Raw genomic sequence first — 12472 nt, 5'->3', positions numbered from 1 at the left:
TCTCTGACATATAAGTGATCATAAATGTCCCTTGAACTGAAGTAAGCTCCTTGAGAACAGGGGCTGCTTTCGTTGCTTATGTGCATTTCTTCAGTTCCTTGCACTTAGTAAGCATTTAATGAATGTTTTTTCTTTCAGTGATTCATTTGCAGAATTTATACTTTAGTTATTTGTGCCTATATTTGTGTGGCTGTTGTTCAGTCATTTCAATCATATCTGAATCTCCATGATCCTATTTTGGGGGATTTCTTGACAAAGTTAGCAGAGTAGCAGCGCTCCAGCTCATCTGACAGATGAGGAAATTGAGGCAGAGTGAAGTGACTTGCTTAGAGTCACCTAGCTAGAAAGTGTCTGAGACCAGATTTAAACTTAAGAAGAGGAGGCTTCCTGACTCCAGGCCTGGGGATGTAGCCACTGTATCACCTACCTGCCCTTGAGCTGATTTTAGATGATTCTATTAGTAGAGCCTCCATGAAATGGGTCCTATTTTATTTACTTCTCTCCACATCTCCCTCTAACGCAGCCCTCTGCAGGGACTTAGTAAACGTTACTGACAATGGAGACTATTATTCACAATGTGCACCTTGCCAGAAATAAATATAACACTGACAGTCAGTCAATCTCAGTGAGGAAACATAATCTCCTGGGGAGAAGAGGGGACTGGGACTGCAGAGCATGGCACACGCCGTCAGCTGCAGTCAACGAGGTTTTTGCTTCACTTCTGCTGTTCTGTAAGAGAAGAATCAATGGCGGTGGTGGCAGAAGGGAGGATAGATGTCAGGAAATCACTGGCTTAAATACACAAAGCATCTTTCAACCCTATTTAGTGATGTGGATGGAGAAGGCCCCAAACCTGGGGCAGAAGACCAAGGTACAAGTCCTTCCTCCGTGAGATCTCAGACAAATCTCCCAGCCTCTAGGGGTCTCAGTATTCTTCTCCCTCAACTGAAAAGGAGGCTTAAATAGCCTCCAAAGCTCCTCTCATCTCTAACGTTCTTCTGTCACCCCAGGATCTAGAAGGGGCTGTACCTGAACAAAGAGCCTCTGACCCCTGCTTAGGGCCCTGAAACACAAGACCACCACGTTCAATCTCTCTCGAGCGCTTTTTGCAAGATAATGAAGCAAGAATCTACAAGTAAGCTGTCAGAGCAGGAAGCCTACGGTGTATAGGACGGACATGGCGATGCTGAACTAACCACGGCTGCTGGCAGCACGGTCCCAGGATCCCCCATTAGACTATAAGCTCTTCAATAATAAAGGCTGCTTTTTTGCTTGCATTTGTACTCCTGGGACTTAAGACAATGCTAGGCCCCCTCCATCCATATAAATAGATATTAACTCTATTACTCTATATATTCCTCTATACCTCCCTAGCTCTAGCTCCTTTTATCTATATTTACCTCAATCTCTCTACCTCGTTAGTTATCTCCAGTCAATGGTGCTCTAAAATGAAACTTCCTTTCCCCACCCCTTACAGAGTCATAAGAAAACTTGATGCTCTTCACTCCAGCCACCCTGTGCTCAGGCTGTGTTAGAGCTCAGCTCACCTGTGAGCCCACGTTCTCACCAAGACCCCTAAAAGCCTGGTAGAGCAAGAGTGCTACATCCAGCAGGATTTCCCCTTGCTCCTGCCAAAGGTACCAGGGAAAGGAGAGCGCGGGAGAACTGCTGTTAGCCCAAGTCACCCTGAGTGGAGGAAAAGCACTTCATTGTGATGATTCAGCTGAAGAGCACAGATTACCTAGAGGTTATTTGCTAGAAAAAAATGGAGCCTTTTGGCATCCAAATCTCAAGTGCATCACAAAACTTCCTGCTATTATCTAATAACACACCCCCTCCTCCTCCAGCCATCACGGTTTCCCTGGTAACCGACGGAGAAATAGCAGCCTGCCAACGGGCTTTTGTCATTCCCTCTCCAGCCTGCTCTGCGGTGTAGAATTAAAGCTGGCCGGGGAAAGCACCCAGCTCATTACAACTGCGCTTCAATGCTGCAGCAAAATCATCTGCAGATGCAGCCGTGTTGGGGCCCCGCCGAGACCTTGGATGGCTTTGGAGAGCTGAAATGAAAAGGGGGCTGGTTTCTAGACAGACCAGGAAGCAAACCCAAGGTTTAGGCCCAGCTCTGCCCCGATCCACTGTGTGACCCTCCTCCGGCAAAGCCCAGACCCGTAGCTTTCTGGCTGATGAGCCCCAAAGTCTGCTCCCATTCAGGCATTCTGGGTTTCTGTGTTGATGCATTGGGACACATCTTCAGAACATGCTACAAGTGTCACTGAGTCTGGCCTAAAACCCTAAACTAAACAAAGAGCCTGGTGAGGAAAGAAAGAGCTCTCAGGCCCGGGGCCACCGGAGTGATTCCTGATGGGGACAAACGTGGACCCCACGCATGACGGTGGCTCAGTTCCTGTGGGAATCACAGGGGGAAGGACTGACGGCTGCAGCCGTGGGACAGCAGAGAAAGAACTGAAGGCACTGGAGCCATTTGGATCTTTGAGTGTTACCTGTAGGAGTCTGCCACGGGGTCAGAAGGCAAAGGGATCATGTGCTCCCTTTGTGGAGGAAGCCTCTGCGCTCTCTCTGAAAGTGACCCACGTCCAAACTCCGCTCAGGCCCAGATGGCAGAAGGCTTCCCACACCCCTCCGAGGGCAGGACGTCTCTGCTCGCAAGTCGGATCGGAGAAAGAGCTGGAACTGGCAGACGATCCCCCCCAACACCCCCCCCAACATCCGACTGGTGATCCTTGCTTTCAGAGCAGTAAAAAGGAAGGAGTACAGAGCAAGCAGCGTGGCGTCCCAGAGAGGCTCATCTGAACTTATCCGGCCCCTGGTCTATAGGAATTACGGTCACAAATGATTTTTCCATAGAAAAACAAACAGATGCCCCATTTGGGAACACATGCTTCCTTTCTATCCTGGGAAGAAGCGAGAAAAAACAATCTCCTCCGAGGTCTTGTGCCAAGACGGGGGCTCCTGCTTCCGGCCTGACTGAAGCCGGGCATTTAGAAACTCTTGCAAAAACTTGTAACCTCGTCAAGAGGCTGATCCCGGCAGCAATGGGCAGGAGGGCTTTTGCTGCAATCCAAGCCTACTCTGATCTAAAGACGCTGCTTCCAGACCTGGGGAGGGTTATTTGGGAGCCACCTTCATCCATCTGCTAATTCCCTTCACGTGTACAACACCCAGATTCCTTGCCTGCCCCTTTACCTCTGAAACGGAAGCCAGAATTAAAGGATCTGTTAATATTTCATTAAAAGCTAACAAAGCTACGCCAGGCAACGGAGAGACGGCTGCCAACCTGTGGGCCAGAAAACCCAGGAGGATTTTAGTTCCCTAGGAGGACCAGGCGCTGCCATTCTGATCGCTAGCCTGCCCCAACAAAGCCCCATGACCTCACGGGGCTGGCGAAACGTGATGTCAGGAGGAGGCCTTCATCCCTCTGGGTATCCCTGCTACGTCAGACCGGGGCAGGCCTTGGAAGTGGAAGAGCAGACCCGAAGACCCAGCTCTGCCAGTGGCCAATCATTCCGCTTCCTCGATTTCTTCTTCTACAAAATGGGGACGACCTTCACAGAAGCTGGAGCTCGTGCTCTGCATTTCAAGGTTCACAGAGCACTTTGGGCGCACTCCCACTTTACAGCAGGGAGCACGGAGCCCAGTGGATGGCAGAGCCAGGGTCTGAACTGCAAAGGCCGACGGCTCCAATGGCTCCCTTGCCATTCCCCTTCAGAAGAGTAAGACTCAGTGTGGGGGGAGGAGAAAGGGGGTCAATGTGATAACCCAGAGAAAATAGGATGCGGAGGCTGCCCCACGCAGCATCGAGGCTGCCTTCTATCCAAAGGACAGACGTCCACCCCGGGTGAGCAACACGTCCGCGGTCTGAAGTCGGATCCTACTTAAATACCGGCCCCTGAGCGCGTCAGAACCGCTCTAGAGGAGCCTGGTTCTTAGTCTGGACTTTCTGCTCCTCCCAAGATGTCAACATTAAACCCACAGAGGAGCTTTTGTCCCCTAAGCTCTCTAAAGACAGCGCGGCAGCGTGGGCAGCAAGAGGAAAGAGAAGGACGATCTCCTGGAAAGACCCGGGAAAGTGATTCCTATCCCTGACTTCCCTGACTCTAATTTGCCTCTTCTCTGACTCAGCTGCTTTATCAGCAAGGATAAAATAACGAACACCTTCCACAATTGGAGGCGTCTGTGCCTCTGTCTCCTCAAGGGCCAGGACTAGGCCCGGCCCTGCAGCCGGCACACAGTAGGTGCTTTCCAAGCGTGAGCTGCCTGGCTGGGCTGGGGCCGTGGCCCTGGAGAGGGGCAGGGGTCAGACAGGGTACTCACCGCAGGGGGGTTCTTCCTCATCTCAAAGGTGCGGGTGGCGCCCAGGCTGAGGGAGGCGATGACGGGGCATCTGCCCAGTGAGGGCTCGTCATCGCTGTGCCAGTCCACACTGTCCTTGTCGTTCCGATAAAGGTTGCAGAGTAAGGAGTTGAAGGTGCGGCCGGTGCTCTCCTCGATGCGGCTCTTCAGCATGCTCAGCACGGGGTGCCACTGTGGGGGGCAGAGGGAGGTGAGAGGCGGCAGACGCCCCAGCACAAGGGGGCCTCGCCAGAACGAGGAGCGTGCAAAGCACACAAATGGGCAGCGATGAGAAACTGGGCCGCCTGCCTCTACAGAGCCCACCTGCCCCTCCCAGCATGCCCACCCCTCCCAGTCCCCTCTGCCCCTCCCAGCATGCCCACCCCTCCCAGTCCCCTCTGCCCCTCCCAGCATGCCCACCCCTCCCACCTGAGTTTCGGCTCTGCTTCTGCAGCTGCGCTAGAGCATGGCCTAACCCCGTTTTATCCTTGCCCGTCACACCAGAGGACAAACTCTTACATAGTCCTCCTCACCACTGGGGGGCTGCGGCACAGAGGGCTGAGTCCGCAGTCAGGAGGGCACCCCCCACTTTGGCCCAGCAAGGTGCCCAACTTCTGCCTTGTCTCAGGGCCCTGGAGAAGGACCTGGCAAAGCACTGAGAAAAGTCCCTCGGGAAGAGAAGGCCCTGACTAAAGACCCCCAGCCACAGTCAAAGGACCTGTGCGAATCCGGCCCTCCAGCTCCTTTTAGCTGAGCTCCCTCAGCGGAGCCCTGCCACTGGGCAGACTCCGGCCCACATAGCCTGTCTGCTTCAGAACTCTCCCCCCAGAGCAGGGGGTCTGCTGGCTCTGCAGGTAACTCACAGGTTCCACCTGGATGGTGAATAACCACCTTGCTTTGTAACCCTCCTCCCGTTAATTCTGCTCCCATATTTATTATGAAACATGGGATTATTTTATTTATGACTACTTTGGGGAGTTGTAAAAACAATAGAAAAATATGAGATCAATAAAAATTCAATCATTGCAAATGTGCCAAATCCCTCCTCCACGCAAGGACCATGGAGGGACATTGCTGGGGAGGGGGATACAACGCTAAGGGAAGGAGGGGAGAGGGAACAAGCAATCAAACGACAAGGCCTGGTGGAGGCCAAGTGCAGCCAGAGGTGACAGCAAAGTGCCGAGCTCAGCGGAGGAAGAGACCTTCCATGGGAGACCTCCCTGTCCTAGAAGCAGAGCGGAAAAGGCCCTTCATTATGGTCCACCGCCGCTTTGGGACGGAGAGGATGGCATTAATTTTACAAAGATTTTTAAGGCTGTTTCCTGTTTGCCTTATTTTTTTCCACAGTGACCCCAAGAGTGAAAAGCCAGTTGTCCTTCAACTAACAAGAATCATGACTCTCCTTTAAGGCTCGAGAAGACTTTCCCGGCCCCCCTGTGCCCTACGGGGTTCTGGGTCGCTGAGGCCGGCTGCTGCACTTGGAGACTTTGGTCCTTTTAGGAAGTTCCTGCTTTCTCACCACTTGGCAGGAAGCTCTGACCCCGATCTCATGAGGCACTCTGCACCTTCCACGGGACACCTTAAATTGTTTTTTTATTGTTACAGTTTCTGTTAAGTTTCCTCCCAGAAGTCTAAACAAAGCGCTTTTCTGAGCACTTCAAAGAATCTTCAAAAATACAGGGCAGTGTGTATGAAGGTGGGGGAGAGAATAAGCCAAAGAAAGCCGGCAGAATTCAGGGTCACGTAGGGTTCCCAGCTGCTAAGATCTTCAAGGAAAGGCTTTGAGAGATCTTGCTTCAGCCATAACAATAGTTGGGAAACAGGAGCCAGGAGTTCAAAACTACTTAACACTTTGTAGTAAGTACCAAGCTCTGAACTCAGATCATGCTCTTTTTCTCCTAAAAGTTCCGCAAGCAGCATGGCGAACTACATTTCCTGATGATTCTAAAGCGTTACATTTAGTGACAATACCCCAGTAGCAAAGATCAGCCAGGATTTAACAAGGAAAGAGGCATAAATCAGTGTCTCCTTGCATATGTAATTGCTCAATAAATATCGATTAAAATCAATGAAAAAAGAGAGCTCTTTCTGCCACAAAAAGAAACAACGCTCAGCAGCTCGGGTTCTACAGTTCACGTTACAGTGATGGTAATCAATTCTGTAATGTTTCTAGGTTGCGAATATATCCACTTTTCTCAGTGCCAGGCTGATGGAGAGACGGGGAGAACGCAATGAGCCAGAGGATAAAGCCTCCTTTATCACCGTTGCGCCAACTTCCCCCAATTCCCTGACGACGCAGGGAGCTGAACTTCTCAGGGAGCCTGAATGTATCTGACATATGCAAGAATGACATCCCGTCCTGAAAAGTCAGGAGAAAGCAGTCAATACTACAGAAATAAAGGAATCCCAGAGCTGAAATGAACATGGAGAGCACAGCGTGAAAGCTAACAAGAGAATAAGCCAATCTGTTAGGTGACAGTCTACTCTGCTTCTAAAAAGGCGCCTTTACCACCTCACTTGACCCTATGTCTTAACTCGAAACTCTTAACATATCCGGGGCAGCTAGGGGGCGCAGTGGATAGCGCACCAGCCTGGAATTCAGGAGGACCCGAGTTCAAATCTGGTCTCAGACACTTAACACTTCCTGGCTGTGTGACCCTGGGCAAGTCACTTAACCCCAGCCTCAGAAAAGGAAAAAAACCCTCTTAATATATCCTTAACTCGGATACCAAATGTGACCATCAGGCCACAAGCTACAGAGATTTTTAAAACTCTACCTGCAAGGCTCATGTTTATTATTCCCAATAAACTACACAATTTCAAATGAACGAATCCCAATCCTTTTGAAGGAATTTCAAATTGCCAACAGAGTCCGGAAGCAGAGAAATTCCAAGTGAGGCCCTCCTTTAAACCACCGCTTCTTAATAGGCTCCCAACAGCTACCACCTTAATCTGGAAAGATCAACCCCAAAGAATAGGAGCTCTTCTCCCCTTCCCATTAGACTCCTCCCAAGTTCTGATTCGACAACTGTTGAAATGAGAGGCAGCTAATAATGCCAAGTATCATGGGCCGCACTAAATTATAGGAACTGAATTGAAAGCTCAATGTGCAACACAAGTTTCCAAAATAGCCTCAGATGGTCAAGGGCCTCTTACCTGCCTGGGCTGTATACAAAACGTTAGACTGGGAATAATGACTACCCAAACTTCCTTGAGTAAAAACACCGGGACGATCTGTTTCATACTTTTGCCCTCTCACATCTTCAGGTCTGAGTTTTCCATTACAGATTAACCAGTATCTGCCACAGATTCACTGCCGCCTCTGAAATGTCTCACACGTCTGCTTATTCACACACAGTGAGCACAGTCTCCTTTTCTTCCAAGCTTATTAATTAACACACGATATCCCTGCCAGTGGCAAGGGTCCCACAAACTGAACCGGAGGCTCCTTCATCCTCTGGCCATCCACGGCCTACCCCAGTGAACATTCCAAACAAAGAAAAAGGGAGGCAGACGTCCAAGATGATGAAGTTTGGAGACCCAAAAGCTCCTTAATATTAGCCCAGAAATCCACCCAAAAAGCTCCAGATTCTTCAGAAGTAACAAAACAGTGTGGGAGAGGGGCAGCCATGAAGCAATCTCATAGGGCAGGCTGAAGGACACCACCTCATAGGTGTGGAGAGGCCCATGTAGACACAGAAAGTAGGACGGGTGAGAAAACATTCTTTACTTTCTTAAGATGCTAAGCACCGGCTCTATTTTGATCTCGTTCTTTAATTGTTTCACTAGATCATAAAAAGAATGAGAAGAACGATATTTACTAAGGGCCAAACGACTGGTGCCTCCACAGATCCTGTCCAGTGGGATTTTAAGTTCTGTACCACAAATTCTTGGTATTTAGTCTAGAAAAATACATCGTTATAAAATTTAAGCACGCTATGGCAACGACAAGATTACATGACGATCAATTCTGATGGACGTGGCTCTTGTTAACATTGAGATGATTCAGGCCAGTTCCAATGGTCTTGTGATGAAGAGAGAGAGGACTGTGGGAACTAGTACGGATCACAATATAACATTCTCACTCTTTTTGTTTGCTTGCATTATATTTTTTCTCATTTTTTCCTTTTTAATCTGATTTTTCTTATGCAGCAAAAGAATTGTATAAATATATGTATACATTATTGGACTTACCATATTTTTACCATGTTTAACGCATATTGGATGACTTGCCATCTAGAAGGGGGGTGGGGGGAAGGGCAAAAGTTGGACCAGAAGGCTTGGCGAGGGTCAATGTTGAAAAATCCACGCATATGTTTTGGAAATAAAAAGCTATCATAGATTTTTAAAAAAATGTAAACCTACCTGAGGGTTTGGCTCCATTGTAATTCTGGAATAAGTGTAAGGGAGTTCTCCATACCACGCTGTCAATCGTGGCTGCAGATAACTTAGACCTATAGGAAGGAAATACAAAGCCGCTCAACTTTTTCAATCGGATTCCATTTATCAGCAAGGCTGGTTCTAATAGCGTTCACAGATTTCCCCCCTTGCAGAATCTGACTGTAAAACCCACGGGTGGTCTCCCATCGGTGGGGGGTGGGGGTGTCTGTGTGCGCACAGGAGAGTTCATTCTCTGAGTACAAGTAACCACAGGATCACTATATTTTTGGAGGATTCACCAAGAGCTCTGGACGTATTAGATGGTACGGAAAATGCTGGGGAAGCGCGGGAAGCAAAAGAGGCCCTTCCCTCAAGAGGCCCTTCTCTCAGGCCGAAGCGGAGAGAAGCGGCAGGAAGGTGCCGCAGGGAAGCACAGGCAGTGAGCGCCACAAAGAAGAGCACACAGGAGGAGGCTGACACGGGCTGGAGGCGAGCCCCGGGGGGCCTCGGGAACATGGGTAGGACCTGTGGAGGCAGAGCGGAGAAGTGAAGATATTCCAAAGTAGACAGATGCATAAGGGAAGACCCAGAGAGCATTAGAGCCAGGAATTCTCATTAGAGAGAGGAAGAAGACAAGGGCAGGGCGGGGAATGAATGATAAGGGAAGAGATAACATGTTTTTCTTTTTAAGAACCCCGGCCCCTCTCCCCCCACCCCGAAGGCTGGGCGGCTGCCAAAGGAAGGGAAAGGGCCCCCAGCACCAGGCCCAGAACTGCACATGGTAAAACCGACTGGGCGACAAAACGCTCACGTCAAACCCAGCCTTCAGCCCCAGACCCCCTTCCCCTCCCCTGTCCCTCCCAAAGGGCCTCTCCTTTCATTACTGATCCAAGGGAGGGGTGCTCAGAGGAGCTGGCACGAGTGTGCGCTCCTCCCCCCCCCCCTCCTGACAATGCCAAGGAAAGCGAAGGCACAGGCGCCCCCCGGTGCCAGCATGTGGTAGAGCAGCTACCTCACATAGCTTCACACCCCACCTGCCTCCAGTTTTTAATCTGGCATGAGAACAGCAGTCCTGCTTAGAATTCTCTGCAACATGAGATTAAAAGTGCAAGAGAGAGAAATCAGAAGGGGATGAAAGGTAAAATGTTGGTTTTAAGTCACCCAGCAGGAACTGACAAAGGACTTGCTGAAGGAGGGGCCCGGCGGAGGGCGGGTGCCGGACCCCAAATCAAAGACGAGTGGGAGAAGAAGGAGACAGCCCGGGGCTCGTGGCGGAGGTGCACCAAGCTCACCAAGTCAACGGCAGAAGAGACGCTTACAAAAGGTTTCAAATGGGGAGAGATGTATTGGAAGTTTCTGTGGGATGGGCTCCCCCACGCAGCCTCCCCTCGGGGTCCCATCGACCGCTCCTGCAGGGAAGCCGGGCAAGCAGAGCTGCTCCGACAGAGAGCAGCGTCAGAGGCCGAGGAGCTCAGCCGGAGCGACGCAGGGGCGCGGGAGGGGAGCAACAGGAGAGAGGGGAGAGGACTTTGGGGAAAAGAGAAGGAGGAGTCTGTTTTGGACACACTGACTGTAAAATGTCTAGTGGAAACTGATCGCCAGATGAGTAAAACACAATTGGAGATGTGAAGCTGGAGGTTATCAGAGAGATAAGGGTAAGGGAGATTTGAGAACCATCAAGGAGATGATAAGATAATTAAATCCATGGGAACTGATGACATCACTAAAGGAAGAAGTCCGGAGGGAGAAGAGAAGAGGGTCCCGACAAAACCCTGAGGTTGATTTTTATGATTTTATAATTCAAGGTGTGACCTGGAGATGGATCCGGCAAGAAACCAGAGAAGGGGCGGTCGGAGAGAGAGGAGGAGAACCAGGAGAGAGAGCAATGTTCCAGAAAGCTAGAGAGAAGAGAGAGGATCCATTGTCAGAAGCTGCAGCAAGAAAAGAACAAGGATCGAGAAAAGGCCACTGAATCGGGCAGCTAGGAGATCCCAGAGTAGCTTGGTGGGAGGTCAGAAGTCGGAGGGTCATTGGGATTACAAGGTAATGTACTTGGTTCACACCTTTAGAACTGGAACTAAAGCCAAGGCTGCCTCCTCAGAAGCTCCCCAAGAGATCTCCTCCCATTGCAATCCAGAGACAAGAGAACTCTACAAGAGGGGGAGGGGGAAGCAGAGAGTAAGTGGAGAGAACTCTGCCGGGGGCGGCCAGGACGGAGAGCCGCAGATGGCTGCAGTCAGGAAGGGAGGGCTCAGTGGGAGATCCGGAGAGCCAGCGGAGCTGAGGGGAGGCAGAATCAATGGGAGAAGCTGGGACTGATGGGACGGCCTGGGCAGGTGTGGGAGGGGCTGAGGAACAGGTGCACCTGGAGAATGCCCTGGACCCTTTTCTGCAGAAGTTGAGCCAGGAGCTCCCCCGAGAGGGCCAAGGGAAATTCGAGGAAGGGGGAAGAGGGGTGGAAGAGCCAGCAGGGACTGCGGCAGGGCTGCCGAGCAGCAGAGAGGGCCCAACGAGGCTGCGCAGCACAAGCCTGTGGGGCCCAACCCGAACAACGGTGCTTCTTTCTGCACTCAGGCATCCTCAGTGTGGAGGTGACAAATCTGGGGACGACCCACGGCTGGGGGGGGGGGGGGGCTGTCTGGGGGTTCAAGAGAAGAAAACCGGAGAACTGAATCAGCTCAGAAGGGGTCTAGATGGGGGAAAGGGGGAAAAGGAGGGAAGACAGAGATTGAAGGTCATGGAATAGACACAAAGAGGAAGGCAGAGGAAGAGGTGAAAGACCAATAAACTTTGTAATCGGAAAGGGGGGGTTTCCGGTAGTACACCGGGCAAAAGCTAAGGTGTGGAGTGGAGGAGTAGCTGACGGGAAGAGCGGGCTAAAGAACTGAGTGTCCAGGGTTAGATACAGGAGCTACCAGTCTACAAGAGCTTAGGGCGGGGCTCACAGAAACGATCGTGGGCAAAGAGCCACAAATAAAAACTGGGCACCACCGCCCAAAGCAACAAGTGACCCCATCCTTCAGGTTCCTCGTGCTTCTTGACAAGAAACGTCCTCCATGAGGGAAAGGACCTTGAAAAGAAGGCTCCCCTTTTATGAGCCAGCATGTTGGGAGCTCTCGGGCAATCCTAGCTTAAAATGAGAAATGCCAGGAAGGTGAGGAGTTCCCCTGGACTCACCCTCTCGAATACCAGTCCTCTGCTTCCATGGAACATCTTGGCACAGTTGTTCAAATATCCAATCGGCTTCTTCCGAGTCAAGGAAATTGGGAAACAAGCGTATCCTGATGAACGAAACAGAAGCACGACAGGTTAAAGGGCACCGAGGTAAGATAACTTAACACGCTGAGGCAATCTCTTCAGATGTTAAAGCTCTTAGGGCATCTCCACCTCCTATTAATCAAGAAGCACTTTGGAAAACCAAAAGTCAGCAAAGCCATGACTGGACAATACTGTGCTGTGGAAACCGGAGGGACCTGGGCCACAGAGGCATGCAGAGAGATTGCATAAGCTAGAGCTGTTAGGAGAGCGCTCTTCTTGGGATCTTTAAATATGACTAAAGAGGTGCAGGCCCAACAACAGTATGCAAGGACAGTCTGCTTAGGGAATCTGGCAGAAAACATTCTACAGAGAACCCAGTAAGTTCTATCTTCAAAAGGATACGTGACTGCTCTGTAGTAATTTCCGCAAACAGCAGCTCTGTTTGGGTAGAAAATGAAGTACGCTAAAAAGCTTGTATTATGTT

At 50.6% G+C, this 12472-nt stretch overlaps 1 protein-coding gene across 6 annotated transcripts in view; it reads right to left on the bottom strand.

Annotated features, from left to right (window-relative positions):
- Positions 1-12472, bottom strand: part of ALKBH3 (alkB homolog 3, alpha-ketoglutarate dependent dioxygenase) — a 44584-nt gene that overhangs the window by 16996 nt on the left and 15116 nt on the right. For all 6 annotated transcript variants that reach the window (XR_012483439.1, XM_074274986.1, XM_074274989.1 and 3 more), the window contains exons 7-9: positions 11908-12011; positions 8716-8804; positions 4333-4542 (exon numbers count right to left, since the gene is read on the bottom strand). Coding sequence is in view for 5 of the 6 variants with exons in the window: in XM_074274986.1 (XP_074131087.1) it covers positions 4333-4542; positions 8716-8804; positions 11908-12011 (403 nt within the window). In the remaining variant the exon portion in view is untranslated. The remainder of the gene's footprint in view (positions 1-4332; positions 4543-8715; positions 8805-11907; positions 12012-12472) is intronic.

The sequence above is a fragment of the Sminthopsis crassicaudata genome, chromosome 6, assembly GCF_048593235.1.
Source record: "Sminthopsis crassicaudata isolate SCR6 chromosome 6, ASM4859323v1, whole genome shotgun sequence".
Classification (NCBI taxonomy): domain Eukaryota; kingdom Metazoa; phylum Chordata; class Mammalia; order Dasyuromorphia; family Dasyuridae; genus Sminthopsis; species Sminthopsis crassicaudata.
This window is presented reverse-complemented; position numbering and strand designations above follow the sequence as displayed.